A 25,873-nucleotide genomic window follows, 5' to 3' on the forward strand; every position below is an offset into this window, starting at 1 on the left:
CTCCTAACAAACATCGTCTTGGTGTGAAAACAAACCATGGATGTTTGAGCATTGACTGGTATTACAGCATGCCACACATATTTATAATTAAAACAATATAAAAAGCTTTGTCACCCTGATATCATTAAACAATGAAAATTCTGTAATCCAATAAAATGTTTAACAGAGATTAGTAATTATAGACGGTGAATAATCCGTATCTACTGTGCACTTTAAATCCAAATCTTCTGTATGTGTTTTTAAGCCAGTTGCTATAGAGATTTCTATATTTAGTTAAAGTTGATACAATGTCTCTGGACAATGAACAGAATCTATTAACTGCAGACATTCTGAAAGAGCAGTGCCAGAAAAGGCAAACTGCACACACATATACACAGAAAATTAACTTACAAGTACGCTTATGACTCAGCCATCAGATATCAGCACTAAACACCATGTGCCATCATGCACATGTAATTATGAACAATATAAGTAGTTATTTGTGGTTATTGAGTAGTAAAAATATATCAGCCATTTCCTGAATTAAATTTTTGCTCTATGTGGAAACAAATTCTAAAGTAATTTATACAATCATTTTCAATTGTTATGATACCCCTTTTGTCTGCAGTTCTGGTTATTGCTCTTTTAAATTGACACAGTACTTTGTAAAAAAAAAAAAGAAAAAGGCAAAGGAATATCCTAACCTAAAGTGGAATGTCTTGCTCCAACGGACAGAATGCATTTAATACATGCAAATCTTACTCACACTGTCAAGCTTGTGAAGGACAAAGATAACTCTTCAGACAGGGAGGCAAAACAAAATCCAAGGTCATAAGTGGAGACCAAAAGAAAAAGCCATCAAAACTCTCTGCAATTCTAGTAGTATTGAACTTTTCACAAAAAGATTGGTCAAATAACCTTGATGGGCCAAAGCTCCTTTACTGTCCTTATCTTTCCAACATTTCATTTTCACTCCCATGAAAATGTCAGCCGTTTCACCCAAGAATATACCTACCTCATCATATAAACTTCCATTTACATCTGCACCATAGATTGGAGATACAAAAGTCAGATTTTTCCAGTATTTTCTCTCCAAATCTTCATAGTTGAGATATTGTGGAGTACAATACCTGCAATATTAACAGATGCATTGAAATTGTATTATTATCACTTGGACTTACTGCAGAAAAAAAAAATGCAGTCAAGCATTGCAATATGTTTCAAAACATTAAATATGTGTGCGAACCTTAAACTGACTTTCAAGCCACCTGAAAGAAAAACTATTACTCTTGCAAGCTTTACATATTTAATTACTAATATTGATATATCATTTTACTGTATTTATTACAGATCAGATTTTTACACCATACTGAAAAAAGCCCTAGATTTTGGAATTTGACTATTTCTATGAGAAAACAATCCATAATACAAATCAGAATCTATGTGATTCTTACATGGCTTCAAAAGTTCTTTTTCTCTCCCTTTATATTCATTTCTGTAGCTGATTTTCAAATTCATTCCTTGGGGACCTCCATAGCTACAAGCTTTTATTCCAACCAACTTTATAATTTTGATAACAATTTTGCATTACCATCAGTGGTTGTTCTACCTTTCTATTTTAAGTATTGTACCAATTATGTAAATATTTACAATATGTAAAATATTTGATTATATAGTAACATATCTTTATAAAAATGCATTATATTGCACTATATTAATAACTATATCTCTCTATTATAAAAAAAAAATCCTGGGAGAGAAAGACTAGGGAGACGAGATGTGATCTTCACGTGAAGATTACGAGAGACACTTAAAAGACAAGCAAGACGAAAGAGATTGGCCATGGAGCGTCTCGCGGGGACCTTAAACATGAGACTTTGTGCCAAGAGATTGACCTAGGACTATCTCGCGGGGACGTAGAATATGAGATTCTTGCAAGACACGCCCTACTTTCAACCAATATCAAATAAGACCACGGGCAGCAAAACACTCAGTCGTGCAAAGGATTTGAGCACACACAGATCCAGGGCTCTCAACGCATATAAAGCGTACAAGGACAATATGTTATAGATGAAACGTCGACGACTTAGCAAAGATGAAAGAGCAGCGTGGAGAAAAGAGACTCAAAAGCGTTGGAGAGAAAAAAATGCAAAAAAGAATAATCTAGGTGCAAATTCAGAAAATAAGGAAAGTAATTATCAGCCCGGAACAAGTGGAACTGGGGAAAAAAAGCACGTACAATCAGTATCAGAATTAAAAGACAAGGAGTAAAAGACAAAGTAGAACTTCATAAAGATGTTCAAAAATGTTGGCGCTATACACATGCAGAGCAGGTTAGAGATTACAAAAGCAGTGGAATTCGAAAGTCTCAAAAAAACGTTGGCGCGATACACATGTAGAGAAAGTTAAAGAATATGAAAGCAGGAAAATTAAAAAGTATTAAAAAAAAAGAAGTAAAGATCACAGTAGCGCAAACAAACGGAAATTACTCAATAAAAGGGAAAATAATCACCACGGACCAGGTGTCATTGAAAAAAAAGCAGGGCAAAGTGAGGTCAGAAATAAAAGACAAAGAGTAGAAAACAAAGTAAAACATCATAAAGAGGTTAAAAAACAAAGGGGCCAAACATGCAGAGCAGGTTAGAGATAATGAAAACAGTGGAATTCAGAAAGATACAGAATATGAAAGCAGAAAAAAGTAAACATAGCATTAGTGCAAACAAAGAGAAATTACTACTCTGAGAAATAACGAAAAAATAGAGATTGAATATATGGACATAAGTGATATGTCAGAAGTATGTAAATATTGTAAGGCTTTGAAGTTTAAGTCAGAGAATTTCAAAAACGGGGTTTACCTCACATGCATTTATTGGTTACTTTACAAAAAAAAATTATTAACTGCTGATGATGTAGATTGTTTTGTCTGTGCTGAAATTCCAAACAGAGAAACCTATCCTGAATTATGGTGCAAAGTCATTAAAGACATGTCTCACAGACCACATTTAAAAAATTCAGCATGTTGGGACTCGAAAGATTCCAAATATTGTTTTTACCGAAGTTCTGAAATAAAAGTGAAACTAATGAAATAGCAACAATTCAAAGAAAAAAAATCTTAAAAGTGTGTATCCGGAAAAACAAACATGGGGGGTTGGCGAGCAAAGTGAGCAGGAGGCAAAGCCCCCTAGTTATATATATTATAACTATATTATATTGTCAAACCTGCACAATCCAATTAATCAGCAGAGCCTGTTCTAAGAGTGTGGAATGCAAAGCAAGAACCAGCCCTAAACAGGATGCCAGTCAATTATAAGGCTCTCTCGCTCACACACACATTTTAGAATTTACAATTACCTTAAAGGAATACTCCAGCCAAAAATTACATTTTTTTATATGTTACTTACCTCATGGAGTTTGTAGTAATGACAGAGAAACATTAAAATATCTTCTTTTTTTTTTTTCAAGGCAGAAATATAGAAAATAGATCATAATGGCAACCTGTGCTGCACAACAGGTGGCCATTAGACAATATATTTCATTGTATATAACCTGTAATGATTCTGAATTTAAGACCTGCTTCTACCCCTCATTCATTTGTCAAAGAGTCCTGTATTTCATTTAAAAACACAGAGTTATTGGAATGTGCACTTTCTGTTTACGATGAACACTGCCTTTCCCAGAAATAACTTAATATTTTAACAAAAAATGCATGATTTGTGCACATTGTGAGCTTATGACCGGATAACGGACATGTGGATTATGCACCATGAGTTAATTTTTTCTGTTTTCCATGGACATTTTTCACATTGTCTGCCACTGTGCAGCACAGGTTGTCATTAAGGTCTATTATATCATAAACCTTTTCCCCCTCATTTTGTATTAAAACATGAGATTAACATTTTTTTCCACAACCTTCACTACAAACTACATAGTGTAAGTAACATGTACAAAGTTTTGCATGGAGTATTCAGTTAACCTGCATGTCTTTGAAATGTAGGTAGAGAATCAAGACTATCCCACAAAAAAACCATACAGACGCAAGGAGGGATGTAAATTCTACCTAGACAGTCATTTACTGTAGAGCACAAAATCTGAATAAATTGGACAAATGAATCTAACATGCATACATTCATGCCAGGAGTGCAGCTGTGCTTCACCCTCATGACCTAGACTTTATTTTAGATTTTATAGCCATGGCCTCTAAAAATAATGGAGACATCTTTTGGGGTGTTTTAAAGGTCAAAGAATATAATGGTTAAGATTAGTTTTTTGAAGTCATTATTTTTGAAACGTCTTCCTGAGGTAGCATTTTGTTTTTATTATGGGGGCAACATTGTTTGGTTTTGTGAGGCAGGGTTGGCAGCTTTTTGCTAGGCTGGACAACTGGGAGTGTGTGACATCATTAATGTGACAGTATAAAGAGTCATTTACTGTAGGTGGGCAGGGGTTCAAACTTGGGAGTCTGAATCCATAAGGCAGCACTGCTAACTACTGCACTGTCGTCTTGTCCAGGATTTCTGGTATGACTTTCTCAGACTCTAAAATGCAAAAAAGTAGGTTTGGAAAATGGATAATATTACAGACTTTTAGAAACTGCATAACTTAAGTGATAATGAAATTTAGTATTATGACTTTTTTATTAAAAATTTCTTTAAGCCCACTTTTTTTATTAGAGTGCAAAACTCAACTTCCATAGCCTTTAAAATAAGAAAAAACTACTCACAAATGAAAAAAGGCTGATTTATTATACAAGTTAGGATTGAGATGTTGCATTATGAGACTTCTATAATGTTCCAGGAACATCAACACATGCTAAGTAAAAAAGAACACCTTCAAAGACGCAGTTTATCTGGGAACTGTTCAAACATAATGGTTTTATGTGCTTCTGAAAGACTCGATGACCTATTGATCTTGCAGGATTTGCAGTAAATGGTACTTCTAGTACTACTTTTCTAAAATTCACTGGTACATGTTATACTATGTTGCTCAAGAAATTCACCTGTAGGTACCTGGGGTTTATTTGATCCCTTCAGATTTAGGTCAATTTACTCATCTACAGCATATAGCTCTCCTCATGTGTTTGTGAAAAGACAAAGAATGATAGTATTTGTTTCTTGCAAGACATGTGTGTCTTCTCAGTTTCAGAAATTCTAGGCAAAAGTCAGTGGTTCACTTCATATGTATCACACAATCATCCATTAACCTACTCATTAATCCATGTTCAGAAACCTCACATCCAATTTTAGGGTTGTGTGGTCAATGTACATAAGGGATCATACTCTAATTGATTATTAGTTAGTCTGAGATGACTTCAGGGGTGAATGTAGAATTTCCTATACATAAAGCAAAACTGTACTCTTTGAACAGACTCAGTTCTTTTGCCAAAATAATATAGTATCTAGTAGTAGTTAATAAACTACTACTTATGTGTTCCATCTTCCGACTATGCTTCCTTAGAAGGCTGGCGTCCTTCAACATCTGCAATAAGATGCTGCAGATGTTCTATCAGACAGTTGTGGTGAGCGCCCTCTTCTATGCAGTGGTGTGCTGGGGAGGCAGCATAAAGAAGAGGGATGCCTCACGCCTGGACAAACTGGTGAGGAAGGCAGGCTCTATTGTAGGCATGGAGCTGGACAATTTGACATCTGTGGCAGAGCGACGGGCTCTGAGCAGGCTCCTGTCAATAATGGAGAATCCACTGCATCCACTAAACAGTATCATCTCCAGACAGAGGAGCAGCTTCAGCGACAGACTGCTGTCACTGTCCTGCTCCACTGACAGACTGAGGAGATCGTTCCTCCCCGACACAATGCGAATCTTCAATACCACCCCTGAGGGGGGTAAACGTTAACATTATTTAAAGTTATTGTCTGTCTGTATACCTGCATTGTTATTACTCTTTAATTTAATATTGTTTTTTTGTATCAGTATGCTGCTGCTGGAGTATGTAAATTTCCCTTTGGGATTAATAAAGTATCTATCTATCTAAACAATAGGGATTAAGCAAGCTCAAAAATTCTAACAGTTTTGTTCAAATTAATTCTCAGATTTTATCATAACACTCGCTTCGATATGGTAACTTCTCTTTGGTAAGAAATATTAACAACAGAGGTATCAAATTAGTGATTACAACAGAGCCAACGTAATGTCACAGTCCCCACCACTCACAACGCAGTCCACAGTGAGATTCTGATGACAACATCATAGGTGAGTGATGCCCAGAGCACAAAATCTGAATAAATTGGACAGATGAATCTAACATGCATACATTCATGCCAGGAGTGCAGCTGTGCCTCACCCTCACGACCTAGACTTTATTTTAGATTTTACAGCTATGGCCTCTAAAAATAATGGAGACATCTATTGGAGTGTTTTAAAGGTCAAAGAATATAATGGTAAGATTAGTTTTTTTGAAGTCATTATTTTTGAAACATGTCTTCCCGAGGTAGCCTTTTGTTTTTATTATGGGGGCAACATTGTTTGGTTTTGTGAGGCAGGGTTGGCAGCTTTTTGCTAGGCTGGACAACAGGGAGTGTGTGATGCGTGACATCATTACTGTGACAGTATAAATAGAAGCATTATAAACTTCCAAAAGTTTGGTTTATACTTTCCACGTGAAGCCAGCATGCAGACTGCACCATTTGTGAGTGACCAAAACATATTTATACATGTAGTGGCCTGTTCAAATGCCATGTTCATAGTCTCCTTGTCAATAACTGACAGCTTTATTTTCATATATTAAATGATACACAGGTCAAATGTTGCCTCCTTTTGTATCTCATTATTGTTTGGCAGCTAAATAAGAAAAAAAATAATTAAGGGGTCTGGGTCAATTAAAATTAAAGGTTAACTTTCAAATTTTTCAAGTCAAAATGATATCTTCACAAACATGCTATATATGTATGTGCCACACGAAATTATGTTATAAAGTTTAGCACTTTCTATACATTTTTAAAATATATCTTGCATGCTCTGGTACTTTACAATGGCTGGTATGCAGCACAGAGGAAAACCTTAAAACTTACCAAATATGTCCATTTTTCAAACCAAGACAGTTGTCGAGTATTGATTCACACCTTCCATGTTTTGACAGATGTTTGTGAAGAAAAAAGGAATGAGGAAATAATCATTTTATCATGTATTCCTGGTGCTATTTTTCTTGGGGTAAGGATATATTTTCCATTCACTTGTGGAAATTCTCATGCAAATATAGAAGTAAATTAAAACAAAACCAACCACATGGCATGAAAAGTTTATTGTGATTTGGTCTGTCAGCAGGAAACCACATCCTGGCGAGGGGGGTGTGCAAGAAAAATAAGTGCTGAACTATCAGACATGGCTGGTCTTCTTTTAAAATGGCTTACTCTCATAATATTGACAGTTTTTTAGTTTGAAAGTTACACGGATAAACTATTTTATGCTCAACAACTGTCTTTCCTTGAGAAATAGACACATTTGGGTTATTCCATAGACTACAATGTAAAGTGCCAGTGTGTAGATTTTTTTTTTTTAATTTACAGAAATTAATTAACTTTCGAATACAATGTTGCATATGAAATGCATATATAGCATGTTTGTGGAGAAAAAATTTTGACTTGGAAAAATACCAAACCTATTCTTTAAAGCAAAAGAGTTAATTAGATCCAAAAACAGGTGACTAATTAAGAAAAGGGTTAGAATGAAAACATGCAGCCACAGTAGCATGCATGCCACGACAAGAGCTGGAAAACCCCAGATTAAACTATTACAATCCATCTTCTAAACACATCTTACTTTAAACTGCTTTTGGCCAGTGCAGTGAATATTGTTAATGGCTTTTCATCTCATCTTTTATTTGACGAGAGTTTCATTTAAGTAATTAATACATTAGTTAACTATTTAAGAAAGTTTTTTTATTTGATTTTGGGAAGGTATGGCCTTCCTGTCATGCCAAGGAAAAACTTCAGCCTCTTTGACAGAAGCAAGATGCAAGTTATCGAAAAGGAAACTTTGTCCCTTTCCCTAGAACAAAACTTTCACATGTGAATGCTATCAGGCCAAGAAAATAGCTGAGATATCCAAGGGTGTATGAATGAGCAAATCACATTAAACCCCTGCAATGGTTAACTAGGGAATTTCCAAGGTTGCATGTGTAAAAGAAGTTGCAGATGTCAAACATTTAACATTTTAAGCAAAGTATACCTATGCAATGATTCCTACAAATAGAAAAGTTTCTGCCACCACCACTGTTGCTACAAATGCTTAACTGCAAATGCATGGACGACAGTCATTTAGTTCCTAGGCAGATTAGATGAGAAGGGTTACATGCAATCTCAGATTTACAGTATACTGTGCTTTTTTTCTTTTTCTTTCAATAAATAGGATCCCCCGGCAACTTTATTTCATTGTTTTAACTTAACAGTCCACTTGTGGCAACTACTAAAGAATCGGAATATTTCTTTTAAATGACATGTGTTCATAACAAGAAAGAAAAAACAACCTTGTGTGTGACTCATTGCAACAGTATTTTATTAAACTTGCAGTTTAGCTTTATTTACCTCAGCTTTTCAACATGCCACAAACATTTTGGTTTAATTACAATAACAATTTAAAAAGTAAAACTTTGAAAATCTGCTCACCTACAAAGAATAAATGTCTTCTGAATATGGACTTGCATGTAGCATCCTAGCTACAATGTTAAAGTGGTTCATGCCAAATAAAATTAAGGTAGTCCACAGGAATTTCAGATGTGATTTCTAGCCATTAGCAACAAAATACTTTTTCCATGTTATACTTTAAAGTTGCAAGTTAGCATTTCCCATGAAACAGAAAAGTGTCAGTGTGCACTTGTTTATCAGGTGTATACAATCCATTTGTTGTTCATCTATAAGCATCATATTATTTAACCTTTGCTTATTCAGAGAAAGTATTGTTTAATTGATAATTCCATTTTGTGCTTAATTGTATTTATTATATATTAATTTATTTAATGTAACTGTTGAATGTTATTAAAATATAACTGGGATAGTACATGTCTTATTTAACCAAAAAAAATATAATTGTAAATACTAAAATAAAAATATGTAATAGAAATGGTCATGCAACCAATACAGTGAAAATCTTTTAAGTTGGATCCAACCCCTTTCAAATGGGAAGTCTCCATTGCTAAATGGGACTTTGGTGTGAAACACTGCTATGTCTGTTAATTTCTTCAGTTGAATAACTTTGCATTGTCCATCTGACACTTTTTATCTGACCATTTGTTTTCTTAACATACTTGGTCCTATATGGTAGTTTTGGATGGAAAAAGAGCAATTGGGCATGGATAGGACAATCCATTTCAAAACACACTTACTCCATCCATCCATCCATTTTCCAACCCGCTGAATCCGAACACAGGGTCACGAGGGTCTGCTGGAGCCAATCCCAGCCAACACAGGGCACAAGGCAGGGAACCAATCCTGGGCAGGATGCCAACCCACTGCAGGACACACACAAACACACCCACACACCAAGCACACACTTGGGCCAATTTAGAATCGCCAATCCACCTAACCTGCATGTCTTTGGACTGTGGGAGGAAACCGGAGCGCCCAGAGGAAACCTACGCAGACACGGGGAGAACACGCAAATTCCACGCAGGGAGGACCCGTAGGACCCTAGAACAAAACTTTCACATGTGAATGCTATCAGGCCAAGAAAATAGCTGAGATATCCAAGGGTGTATGAATGAGCAAATCACATGCCTGCTGGTCACACTTTCCTAATACAAGACTGGTATATCCCAGGGGTCCCCAACTCCTGTCCTGGAGAACCACAATGGCTGCAGGTTACCATTCTAACCCTTTTCTTAATTAGTGACCCATTTTTGCTGCTATTTAACTTCTTTTGAATTATTTTTAATTGACTTTTTTTTTAAGATTTATCCCTCTGAATTTCTTCATTTCTTTTCTTAAATGGCACACAAACAAAAATGAAATGTGAAGGGAGTGAGCCAATAGAAGACCAATTAAGTCAGGGCCTCAAACTCCAACCACTTTCACTCCAACCAGTTACTTAATTAGGTGCCGATTCTTGTTGTTAACTAAACCCATTCTTTAATTCCATGGCTTGTTGCTACTCTCATTGTGCAATAGCATACATTTCTAAAATTGTTGATTTTGTCTTTTCTAAGAACACTGTTGAACTGTTTTGGGGGCCAGAGCAGATCAACATTCCTGGGACCTTCATCTTTCTTTAGTTTCAGATATTATATGATCGACACAGTTTGCTGGTCATGTTTTGGTTCATTTTGTATCTCATTATTGTTTGGCAGCTGACTAAGGAAAACGAAACAATGAAGGGGTCTGAGTCTATAAGAGCAAGTCAATTAAAATTAATTCAAAAGAAGTTAATTAGCAGCAAAACAGCTCACTAATTTAGAAAATGGTTAAAATGAAAACTGAAGCCACTGTGGTCCTCCAGGACAGGAGTTGGGGACCCCTGGTATATCACATATACTAGCTGAGTGGTAGTGTCAAGACAAGTTACAGATGAAAAAAGTGGGTTCAGAAAATGGCTGGGTGATTCACTTTTTTTAGTATGTGGTAGATACAACAGTACTTAGCAAAGGCTGACTTAGTCACATGGAGAATTCATATGTAAATTCTGCATCCTATAGAAACGGGGTAATCATTTTCTTTCTTTTTTTACATTTTAGGTCTGTCAGCTCTGGACACTAGTCTCAAGTTTGACAAAAACAAATTGTTAAAAAAAATGTTAATAGTCAGAACATGTGTTTATAAAGCCCATCTCTTATCTTCTCATGTCTGCATGGGTTTTCCTCCTGCATCCCCAAAGACTTAAAAGTTAGGTTAATTGGCCTCTCCAAAAATGTCCTCTGTGTGTGTGTGTGAGTGCATGAGTGGCCGATGTGATGGACATGCACTCTGTCTTGGGCTTTATCCTGCTTTGAACCAATACCACTGGAATAGGCACCAGCCTCCTGTGACCTGAATTAGATTAAGTGGGTTTGAAAGTGAAGACTTGCAGGTTTGGTGAATCTGCATTGCTGAACTGGCCCAAGTAAATGGATGTGGGTGGGTGCATGTGTGTGTGTGTGTGTGTGTGTGTGACCAGTGATGGACTAGTACCTTGTCCAGGCATTGTTCCTCCCTTGTGTTTCATGATTACTGGGATAAACTCCAGTTGCCCCATGACTATGATCTGGATAAGTGGGCTAGGAAAATGGATGGATGAATGGATGAGGTAGCATGATGATTCAATTTAAAAATGTACAAAATCTTAATGAAGTAAAATATTTGCAATCAAACAAGCATATGCAATGTGCATAAAACAAAACAACTGAGCAGGATTTAAAGTTATTTCCACATTATGTATTTTGTTATAATTCTCTTACTTATCACTGTTGGCCAGCCGTCGGAACTCTTTCACAGTCAAAGATTTCTTCTGAATATTATACTGAGTGAAGAGTCCAGACTGGCCAGTTACCATTTGCTGAATAGGAGCCGGGATCACTAAGTCATCAATATCATCATAAGTGCGTCTTGGTTTCCAGCCTTTTGGTGGGATTACCTGTGAAGACAGTTTACTTAAATCAATTACAATAGATACTGAAATGCGGTTGCACTGGTTATCATTTTATTTTATGTTTACATTGCGTGGTCTTACTGTTTTGATTAATCTTTTACATGTTAACATCAAAATTAATTGCAAATGTGTCTTATATCACATTAATCTAACTAAGTCAACCTTAAGAAAATAGCACCAGAATAAACCTGAAAAACAACTGTTAAAAACTCCACGGACATCCTAAAAAAAGAACACATTTTTTTCCCCCAACGTTCCCCTCTGCCCTCCAACTCCCTTTATTGCTGTTCCAGTTACTTTTCCAAGTTATAACTTGTCTACAAAAAAATATTTTTTGTTCGCTTCTGGGAAATTCAGAGCATCCCTTTATTAAGTTTTTTACACTGATTTCATATATAAAATCGGAGTTAAGCTAGCACGTCCGGTTTTTGAAATGCACATCATTGACATTTTGACACTTTTGAATATCTATATATCAACACGATATATGGAGTTTGGACTATGTCCCACAAAAATTGTTTTGATGTGTTTATTCTGAAAACAAACCAGAAGACGATACCAGAGACACGTTAAAATATATTTATGTCAATTTACCTCAATGTAAAAATGAGGTCAGCATGCCCAAAAATGTTGGAGGCAATCGCTTTTGCGCTTGTACTGCACATCTGTCTCTCTTTGCAAGAACCAACAGTAGTCACCCATCATGCTCGGTGTGAATTTTCCATCACCTTTATATCTTGATGAAATCTTTCCCTATACTCATCGCTGACATCACCCAGATTTGGTGGAAAAAAGTCGAGATGAGAATGTAAAAAATGCATCTTCAGTGACATTCTGGCTCCCATAAACTGATATGCTTTCACCACGTTCTCCACAAGCTCAGCATTATTTTCTGCTCTGTGACTGCCAAGAAAATTCTGGACAACCCGCACAAATGCCTCCCATGCTGCTGATTCAGTGGGCTTCAGTTTCCTTTTGAAATCATCGTCAATCATCAGTTCACGGATTTCAGGACCAACAAAAATACCTTCCTTAATTTTGGCTTCACTTTTCTCGAGACCAAACTAATTTCTTAAATGCTGAAAAGCATCGCCGTTTCTGTCCATCGCCTTGACAAAATTTTCAAAGTAATGGTGAATCTAACGAGCAAAATGTCCTGACATGCAATGTTATGTTTAACAGTAAAACCTCTACCTACTGCACCATCATATCTGAGTTGTATCATTATGCTTTAGAGTCATATAAGACCTGGTAATCAGTAACAAATATTTTTTCTGCTAATTAAAAATGTATAATTTTGAAATAAAATCCATAATGACAAGGTAAACAACTCACAGCTGTTAGTAACGTGTGGTGAAATCATTTATCTTAATGGCATCCCTAGTGGAATTACCGTTATTTATCAAAATACTTATCAAAAATTTATCAAAACCACCTATACTTGAACACCAGCAAAACCAAGGAGCTGGTGGTGGATTTTAGGAGGCCTAGACCCCTCCTGGACCCCGTGATCATCAGAGGTGACTGTGTGCAAAGGGTACAGACCTATAAATACCTGGGAGTGCAGCTAGATGATAAATTGGACTGGACTGCCAATACTGATTCTCTGTGCAAGAGAGGACAGAGCCGACTACCTTAGAAGACTGGCGTCCTTCAACATCTGCAATAAGATGCTGCAGATATTCTATCAGACGGTTGTGGCGAGTGCCCTCTTCTATGCCGTGGTGTGCTGGGGAGGCAGCATTAAGAAGAAGGACGCCTCACGCCTGGACAAACTGGTGAGGAAAGCAAGCTCTATTGTAGGCACGGAGCTGGACAGTCTGACATCCATGGTAGAGCGACGGGTGCTCAAAAGGCTACTATCAATTATGACGAATCCAATGCATCCACTAAACAGTGTCATCTCCAGACAGAAGAGCAGCTTCAGCGACAGACTGCTGTCACTGTCCTGCTCCACTGACAGACTGAGGAGATCGTTCCTTCCCCAAACTATGCGACTCTTCAATTCCACCCGGGGGGGTAAACGTTACCATTATTCAAAGTTATTGTTTGTTTTTACCTACATTTTTATTACTCTTTAATTTAATATTATTTTTTTGTATCAGTATGCTGCTGCTGGAGTATGTGAATTTCCCCTTGGGATTAATAAAGTATCTATCTATCTATCTAAAATGGTTATCTTCCTTTACTGTCCAGTCACCCTAGTTGTCCAAGACCTGAAACATCATAACTAAAAAAAACGGGACGTGAAGGACGAAAACGGTTTTCAGATTTGGACTCAGCAAGTGAAACCTGTTAAAGTAAAGGTAAAAGACTCCCAGTAGCAAAATGCTTGTTGACCAGTGATTTTATCGAATACACATATTGGACCTACCAACCCTAAGCAATACCCTTCTTCCTGAACAAGCACATCTACTTATATTCCAAATTACGAGTGTGTTTTTTCCTTTCTCTTACAGCCCTGTTGTTTCCTATCCGGGGTCTTTCTCATATGTGCTGCCTCTTCCTGACAACACTTTCTATCCCACCTGGAACTTCATTGCTATGCATACAGGATCCTTGCAGTCAGCAATGATGTTTATGGTTCTTTATTTATCTAAACAGACGTAATAAACATCTGGTATAGTTATCTTTGAAAAAAGAGGAATAGTTCTCCTGAGGCAGAAAGGTAATCTGCACTCGGGTGTGTCAAAATCTTAGATTACTGGACTCTCAGGTCATAGTGGTTTACAAATTACTTCTTTAATCAGCCACTAGAACAGGATCCTGGTTCTGTGAAGTAGCTTACAAACAAGAAATAAAGAACTATGAACTATGATGGGAAAACTTATGGACAGATTTCAACATATTAACTCTGTGAATTAAGAAAATGTTCAATAATGCAAGATCAGGAAGAAAATAGGAAGATATAAGTATATAGGCTTGTAGTGTGTTTTTTGTACCTATAGAGAACATAATGACAGGCCACTCTGGACTTAAAATCATTACAGAGTTGTTGCTCCTTTTCAATCCATTTACTAGAACAGGAACAACAATTATAAATGAATGAAATTCTGTTCTCCTGTTTTTTCACTGCAAAAAAAAGTACAAGATGCTGAAAGAATCACATTTTTCAATGTTATACCGAGTGGCTTTAAAAACCTGAGATAACTTAACAGTTTACAATATAAATCAAAGAACTAAAGAAGGCAGAGTAGAGAAATGCAGACAGGCAGCACACTTCTCTGTGAAAATTATGTTGGAGTCAAATTAGCTCCAACAACAGAATAATATATATTTGTTTATGGAGCCGTCTAATGATGTTAAACCTTCTTAGTGAATTTTTAGTCAAGTTGCAAAAATCTCTGAAAACATGTTTTCACTTTGCCATTACAGGTTATTGAGTGTAGGCTGAGTGTAACCATTTAAAGTTAAAGCTACAAGCCAATAAACTGCAAAAATGAAGGAGTCTGAATACTTTTTGAATCCATTGAATAGTTTTATTACGGAAAACCATACATGATGTTATGGTTTAGTCAGAGTTTTATCCCTGGGTCAAATACATTTTCATTTTATGGGTTATTTTTTGTTTTGTTAATACTATTTTGTTCAATTTATGATGCAATTATTCATGTTTTTGCGATTATGTTGTGAATAATGTTTTGATTGTTGGTTGTGGTTTAATATGTTTACTTATATACCATGTCTCCTTAGAGGTTCTTTGAGTTTTGGGGAGTTACAATTACTTCTGTGGATTTTTGCCTTTTTCCTTGCCTTGCCTTTTTTGTGCTTCTTTTACTTAATATAAACAAAATAATTTATACAGATTTTGGTTGCCTTTGTCTTTTCAAGCCAGAGGTGTTATAGCTTCTTTCTCGACCATGTTAAAGTATTTTTGAACTATAAAAGCCTATGCCCCATTCTGGGCATATGCAGAACCTGAAGCCTGCCTTTTGAGTTTGGGGTGTGGCTACCTGGGATAACCCTGTTATTCTGTTACAGACCTGGTGAATACTAGTCCAGTTTGGGAAATGATGAGGCCAGCACACCCCTCTTTGACATTTTTGGTGAAGTAAATCATCCATCCATCCATCCATCCATTTTCCAACCCGCTGAATCCGAACACAGGGTCACGGGGGTCTGCTGGAGCCAATCCCAGCCAACATAGGGCACAAGGCAGGAACAGAGTGCCAACCCACCGCAGGACACACACAAACACATCCACACACCAGGGCCAATTTAGAATCGCCAATCCACCTAACCTGAATGTCTTTGGACTTTCGGAGGAAACCGGTGCGCCCGGAGGAAACCCACACAGACACGGGGAGAACAATGCAAACTCCACGCAGGGAGGACCCGGGAAGCAAACCCGGGTCTCCTAACTGCGAGGCAGCAGCACTATCACTGCGCCACCGTGCCGCCCGTGAAGTAAATCACTATACATAAAATACACATACATTTTGTGTTGTATCTATTTTTCAATATAAGAACACTAACAATACCAACATATATAATATCCATCCATTATCCAACCCGCTGAATCCAAACACAGGGTCACGGGGGTCTGCTGGAGCCAATCCCAGCCAACACAGGGCACAAGGCAGGAACCAATCCTGGGCAGGGTGCCAACCCACCGCAGGTCACATACAAACACACCCACACACCAAGCACACACTAGGGCCAATTTAGAATCACCAATCCACCTAACGTGCACGTCTTTGGACTGTGGGAGGAAACCGGAGCGCCCGGAGGAAACCCACGCAGACACGGGGAGAACATACAAACTCCACGCAGGGAGGACCCGGGAAGCGAACCCAGGTCCCCAGGTCTCCCAACTGCGAGGCAGCAGCGCTACACACTGCGCCACCGTGCCGCCCAACATATATAATAAAAGACTTTTAAAACATGAAGTTGACCTTTCTTCTTTAGTGTGCAGTGTGTGACTTGGAGCACTGCAGTGGCCTAAATACAACGTTGCCACTTTTCCAAAGACAGGAAGAATCTGAAAGCTAAAAAGGATTACAAGTTAAAGGAATTCTCCACCCATAGATTATATACAGGTATTTGTCGACTTATGACCACATTCAGTTCCGACAGACCGGTCATAAGTCGATCTGAACGCAAGACATACCAGTACAGTGGAACCTCGGTTCACGACCATAATTTGTTCCAAAACTCTAGTTGTAAACCAATTTGGTCGTGAACCGAAGCAATTTCCTCCATAGGATTGTATGTAAATACAATTAATCCGTTCCAGACCATATGAACTGTATGTAAATATATATATATTTTAAGTATTTAAGCACAAATATAGTTAATTAAACCATAGAATGCACAGCATAATAGTAAACTAAATGTAAAAACATTGAATAACACTGAGAAAACCTTGACCAACAGAGAAAACTAACGCTGTAATAGTTCGCGCTATAGCGCTACTAACCGCTGGCTAAAAACACTTCTTTTTTTAATGAGTTTTAAGCATGGGGAAAAAAAATGAACATTTGAAAAAATCCGTAATTTAATAAACCACCAAGAAAAGTAACATTGCAACAATGCATGCTATGAACCGATCGCTGTAAACTGAAGTGAAAACAAAATCAAGCCCAGTGCATTCTTTAACTGCCTTCCTACCTTAAGCGTCCAGCCCCCTCTCTCTCGTGCTGCCTGTGTGTGTGTGTGTGTGCGTCTGTCTGTCTCTCTCACGCTGCCTGTGTGTGCGTCTGTCTCTCTCTGGCGCGGCCTGTGTGTGTGCTCTCTCTCGTGCTGCCTCTGTGTGTGTTTGTGTGTGCGTGTGTGTGTCGTGCTCTCCTGCTCGCTGCACAGGAAATGCACAGGGAGAGACTGAACATGTACAAACCGAAAGGGAAACTGGCTTGTTCGTATACCGAGTGTGTGGTCGTGAACCGAGGCAAAAGTTTGGCGAACTTTTTGGTCGTAAACCGATTTGTATGTGTACCGAGACGTTCGTGAACCGAGGTTCCACTGTTTATGTATTCAAACCTGACCGTATGTATAGCACTGTATAATAAGTCCCTTAAGTCAGATAGATAGATAGATAGATAGATAGATAGATAGATAGATAGATAGATAGATAGATAGATAGATAGATAGATAGATAGATAGATAGATAGATAGATAGATAGATAGATAGATAGATAGATAGATAGATACTTTATTAATCACCAAGGGGAAATTCACATTTTTATTTTATTGTTTGTTTTAAATCCATCCATTATTCATTGTGTTAACTGTGAGAAGAGGAATTGTACCGGCAGAGTCTGATCACTCATATATTTTCAGTTTTAACATTTCAGCCCATTAAAAATAAACATTAACAAATAAAGGAGTTCAGTGTGGTTGCATTATCCCTTCGTGGTAGTTAATACAAAGCGGCCCATCATGAATCACAACGCAGAAGCTTCAGACGTTAACCGGATTCAAAGCCTGAGTTCAACAGTATAGTGTGCGTGATGAACAACAGTTACAACTTAAAATCACTCATATTCGCTTTCTTTCTTCCCTCATACTGCACGCTCACCTTCATTTTTGTGTCAAGATCAATTGCCTTTTTTTCTGTAGTTTAATTGAATGTAGTCAAAACTGCTGCAGGTAAGAAACAAACTGAGATTGAGGTGAATGAGTCACGTGATATGGAGCTGGCATGGCAAAAACTGTCAGTACCGGTTGTAAGTCGATTGGTCGTAAGACTACCTGTATATAATTATATACATGTTATGTTATATATAACTAATTAATTATAATTATATATTCACACACACTTTTTTTTCATTGAAGAGTGGACTTCTTTGAACAATGAATGAGGGGAGAGGCAGATCTTCAGTTCAAAATTATGTTCTTTGTCTTTATGTGTTCTAACTCTTTGCTTAGTAAAATCTATAATTGTATTTTACCTGAGAACCTGTCATAGTGCTCTGCGCCTGCACTCAGTGAAGAGTGCTATACAAAAACAAACCAAATTGAACTGAACTGAAAAACCTTGATCCATTTGAAAGCACTATTATTCAGATTTTCTGGTAGTATTTTATTTAGCAGAATTTTAGAATAAAAAGCATTTGCCTTGGCATTGTAAGCATAAGACACAAGTAAGCAGAGATTTTTTTCATGGATGTTTTAATATTGTTTGCTGTTGTTCACTACTAACCTCAAAGGGGCAACCCCATTGAAGTTTTTCTCATTCATCACTACAAACAACACAGGATAAGTAAAAGGTAAATAATTCTCATTTTTGGGTAAAGTATTCCTTTAAGGTATCACATAAAACAACAGCTGTCTCTTGAATAACTTGAAATTAACAAAAGTAACTGGCACCTACTGTATTATTGTTTATTCCATATTTAACAAAAATCAGACTTTGCTTTAGAGTTTTGATTCAAAAGAGTATTTCAAATAATAACACAAATGAAAATGGCATGGGCAAAAGCATTTGTACCCTTGACCTGATATTTTGTTGCACTAACTTTAGAAGCAAACTCTTCAAACAAGCAATTCCTGTAGCTCTCAGTGAGACTTCTGCACCTGTCCACAGATAGTTCGACGCATTCTGCATTAGTAAACTGCTCCAATTGTATGAGGTTTGAAGGGTGCCTTCTCCAGACTGCAGGTTTCAGTTCTTTCCATAGGTGTTCAACAAGGTTCAAACAAGTGGTCATAAAAGGTTATTTCAAAATAGTCCGATGTTTTGTTCTTACCCATTCTTGGGTGCTTTTTAACAATGTGTTTTGGGTCATTATCCTGTTAGAGGATCCATGAGCTGCAACTGAAACAGAGCTTTCTGACACTGGGCAGTACATTTCGCTCCAGATTTATTGTTCCCTGTACAAACTCAAGGCAACCCCAAAAGCAGCCACAAAACATAACTGAGCCTTCTCCGTGTTTCATAGTAGGTATGGTGTTCTTTTCTTTGAAAGCTTTATTTTTTTCCATCTGTGGACATTGATCTAATGTGACTTGCCAAAAAGTTTCAGTTTTCTATCATCTGACCAAAGGATATTTTTCTACAAGCATTGTGGTTTGTCAATATGCATTTTAGCAAATTCCAGTCTAGCTTTTTATGTTTTTCTTTCAATAGTGTAGTCCTCCTGGGTCTTCTTCTATTGAGTCCACTATCACCTCAAAAACAACAGATGTTGCTGTCAGACACTTATAGACCTTGACCAAGGACAATTTCCAAAGAGATACAAGGTGAACTCCACCTTTTTCACTATCCTTCTGCCCATTCTGGGGTCTAATTTCCTTTTGTGGTCATGTCCAGGGAGGTTGGTTACAGTCCCATGAGCCTTAAACTTCTTAATATTTTCAACTGTTGTCACAGGAACATCACACTATTTGGAAATGGTCTTAAAGCCTTTGCATTTAACATGCTGCTCCATAATTTTCTTCTCAGACAACTCTCTCCTTTTCTTTCTCTGGTCCGTTTGTGTGGAACAAATGATGATACCAAATAGCAGAGTGACTACGTTTCTCCATTTAAATAGGTTTAATGACTGACTGCACAATTGGATACACGTGTATTACTAATTAAAGAAAACAGCTAGTTTGAAAAATCTCTCTAATCCAATTATTTATGATAATTTTTTAAGGGTACCAACTTGGACCACCAGTGGGCACACCGCCGACCAAACCTGACATAGACAGACATGGGACACAAGTTCAGGGCACACGTTTATATTTTTTGTTCTTCTCCCCGTGGGGAACGCCTTCCCTCATTTCCCATGTGCACAACACAGTCACAAGCACAGCACAAAACCCAAAACACACTTTTCTTCTCTTCTCCATCCGTCTCCACTCCTCCTGGCAATCTTTGTCCTCTTCCACCCACCTCTGGCTCCTGGAGTGGCTGCTGGCTCTTTTTATAAGGCACCTGGAAGTGCTCCAGGTGCTCATTGGTCTACTTCCAGCAGAACTTTCGAGTGTGGTGGAAGAGCTGCAATCAAGAACTCAGCAGCACAGCACCCTCTGGCAGTGTCCACGGAACCCAACAGGGCTGCACTAAACTCCAGCTCCCATGGAGCCCGACAGGAGTCTTAGACACTGCTGCAGCCTAGAAGGGCTACCACCTAGTGCTGCAGGGGAGGTAATGATCTGGATACACTACCTCCCGGGTCCTTCTAGCATAGAGGTGTCCCAGCAGGGCAAGGGCCCCAGCCGTATGCCAAACAACAAATGTTCCCAGACCATTATAGAATATCTTTGTAGCTGATATATGTTCAAAATATTACTTCTATGCAATTATTAACAACCAGTGCTCTGTTTTCTCTTCTTTTCCAGGTAAGATTTTAACATTATTTTTAAAAATTAAATACAATTGCAAAAATTGTTTCCTAACTAAGCACTACAGCTCAGTTCCCTCCAAGGGTTAAAAGCCTGTCAATTCACCCATGCTCCCACATCACAGGGATCTACAACCAAACCAACCATATGGTTGCATGAACTAGTGGTGCCACTTCTGCACTGTAACAGTCTTGCACATTGACCATTGTTGTATTTGTATCCAAAAATATTCTGGTTTAAAATTATACAGATGCTTAGTATGTATCTATCTACAGATATTAAATAAAGCAAATTGTTAACTGGAGCATGATAAAGAACAGATGCATAGTGCCACTCTAGAAGCTGCAATATTTAATGCTTTCTTTTGAAAACAAAATTAAATGTATTTACCCACTGAGCAACTACCTTAGCACATGTTTAAAGAAACCTAAAGACCACCATTATTACTATTAAATTTTATACCTGATGTTATGTAAGCATAGCACCAGTGATAATCATGAATACAAAGAATCCCATCAGAGAAATATTAGAAAGTTCACTTCAAATGGCGGTGTCTTACCTTGGCAAGGCCTGCTCTGTGTGCACCTTGTTTTTCCATGTAAACCAAGTATTTGTTGAAGTCTTTAAACTCCTCCATACTAGGTCTGAATGTCATTATTTTACAGGATGGGTTGGCTGAAGTGCTCCCCAGCTCTTCAGCCATTTTGGCTAAATTTCTTCCTGCCAAAAATACAAATCAAAATCAGATGGCTACAGACTTAATGAATACAATTTCAGCTTTGATTAAGATGCACTTATGTACTCCAGATTCTTAGATGTCAGACAGTTGTAACTGATTATTTTGATATATCTAATATAAAATGAGTAAAATTTACGTATTAGGGAGGCAGTCCCCCAAAGTAATGGAATTATTATATTTTTGTTTTTGTTTGACAAAAGATGAAGAAATTAAGAATAGTTGTTAATAATTTTTTCTCAGGTTTGGTTATTTGGGAAAATAATCTTATACTTGAATATATTTTTTAAATATTATAAAAATCTGAAACCACATTCTCTTCTTGTGGTGTGGATTCGGCCACTATAAAACTTACATACATTTGTATGAGTTTAGATTTAAGATACAAAATAAAGTATGCGTAATTAAATTAACAAGGCAGAGTCATAGTAATACCAAGACAATATAACAAAACAATCTCAAAACTGTTTAATCTCATTCTAGGTCACAGGGAACTTGTGCCAATTCCAGAAACATTGGGCACAAGGCATCAAAAATCCTGGGGCAGCCTATAGACATATTCTCTGCTAAAAACAGAAGATTTAAAAGAAACACCAAAAGCCAGCTACACTGTGCCACCAATTGAGCCCAGTATGGGCAGATAGAGAAACTCAATTTATTTTTGTATGGCACTCTTGACTAAGTGCAGGCTCAGTGACACTGTAGCAATTTCATAGTTAATATACAATTACAAACGTTACAAATTACTCATTTCATAATGTACATACAAAAATATATAGATAAATTTAAACATACAGTATTACACAGCAATTTCAAACTGATTAACATAAATGGATCTCAACAATATACAGGTCAAATTCTGTTATAATGAATACAAAAGTAACAAAATTTTCAGAATAATGAATACTTTTTGTAGGCCGAAACAAAAATTCTATGTCACGTTAAGCAAATTTTGTTTCAGCAAAATGTAAATTTCAGTATAACAAATGTTTTTCTGACCAAAAATTGCCACAGAATATAATAATGCGATGCAAAAAATACTTAATGCCGAACCTACACTTTCCATGCCAAGTCTTGGGAACCCTGCAACAGGCTGTTTCAAAGAAAGAGAAAGTCCGTTGCAAAATATGCGGTCTCGGAAAGTCTCAGCGAGGTTCAGAGACAGCGCAGACGCAATATCATACATATAGCTGAATTCAGAGTCAGTGCTCCACCTAGAGTCCGTATGGATAGTTTTGACATATGCAGATACTGTTCAAGTTTCATAGTGGTTCTCAAAGTATTCTTTATAGTGGAAAAAAAAAACCACCCTGAGAAATGGCATCAGTTTACGCTGAAAGAAACATTAATAATCCGGAAAAATTTGATTCCGGGATGAAGAAAAAATGACCAGGCAAAAGCATTCGGAATCGTGCCTTCATCTTCGTCTAATGTCTTATTTTCATTCTGTATTTTCATATTTGTTCTATAAATATGCTTTAGCATTCAAGCACACAAGACAGGAGTCACAACATAATACTGAGTCCTGCTTTACCTCCCAGATTAGATGAACACCAGCTGCTTTGAATCACTGCTATGGCAGATGCGGTCTGGAGAAGGGATATTAGGAAGAGTACGAGGAAGAGTAGGTCAAATTAATGTTAAAAGTTCTAAAAAGTGTTGCCTATTTTGGCTTAAAAAATGTCTTTTGTATTAATTGTAATCTTTCTACTGTAAAATGTGCAAATACTAAAAGTACAAAGTCAGAAGTGTAGAAAATGATACAAATAATAAAAACAATAATAATAATAATAATAATAATAATATGAACAGAACACTGCACATCACTTTCGGTTTCATTGACCAATTTATTTTCACTGCCTAAAGACAGATTCATCTCGTCATCACTGACGATGAAAGGTGTTTCTTACAAGATGCCATTAGAAGGAGACGTGTCTACACTGTTCCCCAGGTTACACTCGGCCTGACACTTACACAAGACATGCCTATACCGTTGCTCAAGTAACACTCGGTACTAACATTGCTGGCACTTTTTCAGAACAAGTAATCCTCAGGTCTTGCACGAGCTGTGTCTATACAGTTTGATATTCGAGATTAATGCTAAAGAGGTTAATATTACCAATCCGAGCTATAGCCTTTTGTCAATGGATTACAGTCAGCACTGTAATCTGACTGGCAGACTGGTGAGTTAAATACAGAGGTACTACAGACTTATTACGGTTTTAGTGCCACTCAAAGATAATTTATTTAGCACTTATGTGATATGACTTTGATTTGATCTTAGAAAGCAGTTTTTACCTTAGCAACTTTTCTCTAGCATTACACTAGGCCATTTTTAAAGGTAGTATATAAAAATGAAAATGCTGCCCTGACCAAAGCACTGCCTGATGCGATCGCCTTGCTGCAGGCGTCAAACAGGCCACATTGATCACAAAACTTAACGCATTAACTTTTCCTGGCCTTTATATATACATACACATATACTAGGGGGCTTTGCCCCCTGCTTGCTTCGCTCGCCAACCCCCCGTTTTTGTTTTTCCGGATACGCACTTTTAAGATTTTTTTTTCTTTGAATTGTTGCTATTTCATTAGTTTCACTTTTATTTCAGAACTTCTGTAAAAACAATATTTGGAATCTTTCAAATCCCAATATGCTGAATCTTTTTAATGAGGTCAGTGAGACATGTGTTTAATGACTTTGCACCATAATTCAGGAGAGGTTTCTCTGTTTGGAATTTCAGCACAGACAAAACGATCTACATCATCAGCAGTTAATAATTTTTTTTTGTAAAGTAACCAATAAATGCATGTGAGGTAAATTCCGTTTTTGAAATTCTGTGACTTAAACTTCAAAGCCTTACAATATTTACATACTTCTGAAATATCACCTATGTCCATATATTCAATCTCTATTCACCTTTTCACTATTTCTCCGAGTAAAAATTTCTCTTTCTTTGCGCTAATGCGATGTTTACTGTCTTTGTTTTAACACTGTCATTTTTTTCTGCTTTAATATTCTGTATCTTGCTCTGCATGTGTTTTGCGCCTACTTTTCTTTTTTGAGGCTTTTGAATTCCAGTTTTCATTATCTCTAACCTGCTCTGCATGTGTTTGGCCCCCTTTATTTTTTAACCTCTTTATGATGTTTTACTTTTTTTTCTACTCTGTCTTTTATTTCTGACCTCACTTTATTCTGCTTTTGTTTCAATGACACCTGGTCCGTGGTGATTATTTTCCCTTTTTAAGTAATAATTTCTGTTTGTTTGCGCTACTGCGATCTTTACTTTCTTTTTTTTTATACTTTCTAATTTTCCTACTTTCATATTCTTTAACTTTCTCCACATGTGTATTGCGCCAACTTTTTTTTTTTTTTTTTTTTGAGCCTTTCGAATTCCATTGCTTTCATATTCCCTAACCTGCTCTGCATGTGTATAGCGCCAACGTCCGGATTGGACGTACTTTTTTTTTTTTTATTCCACTTGTTCCGGGCTGATAATTACTTTCCTTATTTTCTGAATTTGCACCTAGATTATTCTTTTTCTTTTTTGTCTCTCCAACGATTTTGAGTCTCCTTTCTCCATGCTGCTTTCTTCTTTGCTTAGTCATCTACGTTTCATCTATAAAGTATTGTCCTTATATGCTTAATATTCACTGAGAGCCCTGGATGTGTGTGTGCTCAAAGCCAAAACACGACTGAGTGTGTTGCTGCCCGTGCTCTTATTTGGTTGTAAGTAGGACGTGTCTTGCAAGAATCTCATTTTCTACGTCATCACGAGACAGTCCTGGGTCAATCTCTTGGCACAAAGTCTCATGTTTAAGGTCCCCGCAAGACGCTCCGTGGCCAATCTCTTTAGTCTCGTGGGTCTTTTAAGTGTCTTCCGTGATCTTAACGTGAGGATCACGTCTCGATGCCCTACTGTTTCTCTGCAGGATTTTTTATACAGACCTTCTCTTCCATATATATATATAGTCACAGGAGGCTGGGGGACAGACCCAGTCGGGATGTTTGGAAGGACCGGGAGGTGGCGTTTACGTCCTCCGGGCCACGAGGGGGCAAATGCCCTGGATTTGGAGAGAACTGCGGGAGAGGAGGAAGGAGGCTCAAGCCCGTTGGGGCCTGTGGCCACCGTCAGGGGGCGCCCCAAGCCTCATGGAGCCCGGGAAACATTCACTTCCGCCACACCCGGGAAGATGGAAGAAGAGCCTTCCAGGGATGTATGTGTGTGTGTGTGTGTGTGTATCTTTAAAAGTCAAGCATAATGTTTTCACTTATCAGTGTAAAGCATGAATATAATGTCTGGGTTATTTCTAGGAATACAAGTA

The 25,873-nt window shown here is 37.4% G+C and overlaps 1 protein-coding gene across 3 annotated transcripts in view; it reads right to left on the reverse strand.

Annotated features, from left to right (window-relative positions):
- LOC114654091 (lysine-specific demethylase 4C-like) overlaps positions 1–25,873 on the reverse strand; it is a 980,420-nt gene that overhangs the window by 924,466 nt on the left and 30,081 nt on the right. For all 3 annotated transcript variants that reach the window (XM_051930015.1, XM_051930013.1, XM_051930014.1), the window contains exons 2-4: positions 21,374–21,534; positions 11,354–11,529; positions 995–1,109 (exon numbers count right to left, since the gene is read on the reverse strand). In XM_051930015.1, coding sequence (XP_051785975.1) covers positions 995–1,109; positions 11,354–11,529; positions 21,374–21,517 — 435 coding nt within the window. In that variant the 5' untranslated portion in view covers positions 21,518–21,534. The remainder of the gene's footprint in view (positions 1–994; positions 1,110–11,353; positions 11,530–21,373; positions 21,535–25,873) is intronic.

This window comes from Erpetoichthys calabaricus, chromosome 7, assembly GCF_900747795.2.
Source record: "Erpetoichthys calabaricus chromosome 7, fErpCal1.3, whole genome shotgun sequence".
Taxonomy (NCBI): Eukaryota; Metazoa; Chordata; class Cladistia; order Polypteriformes; family Polypteridae; genus Erpetoichthys; species Erpetoichthys calabaricus.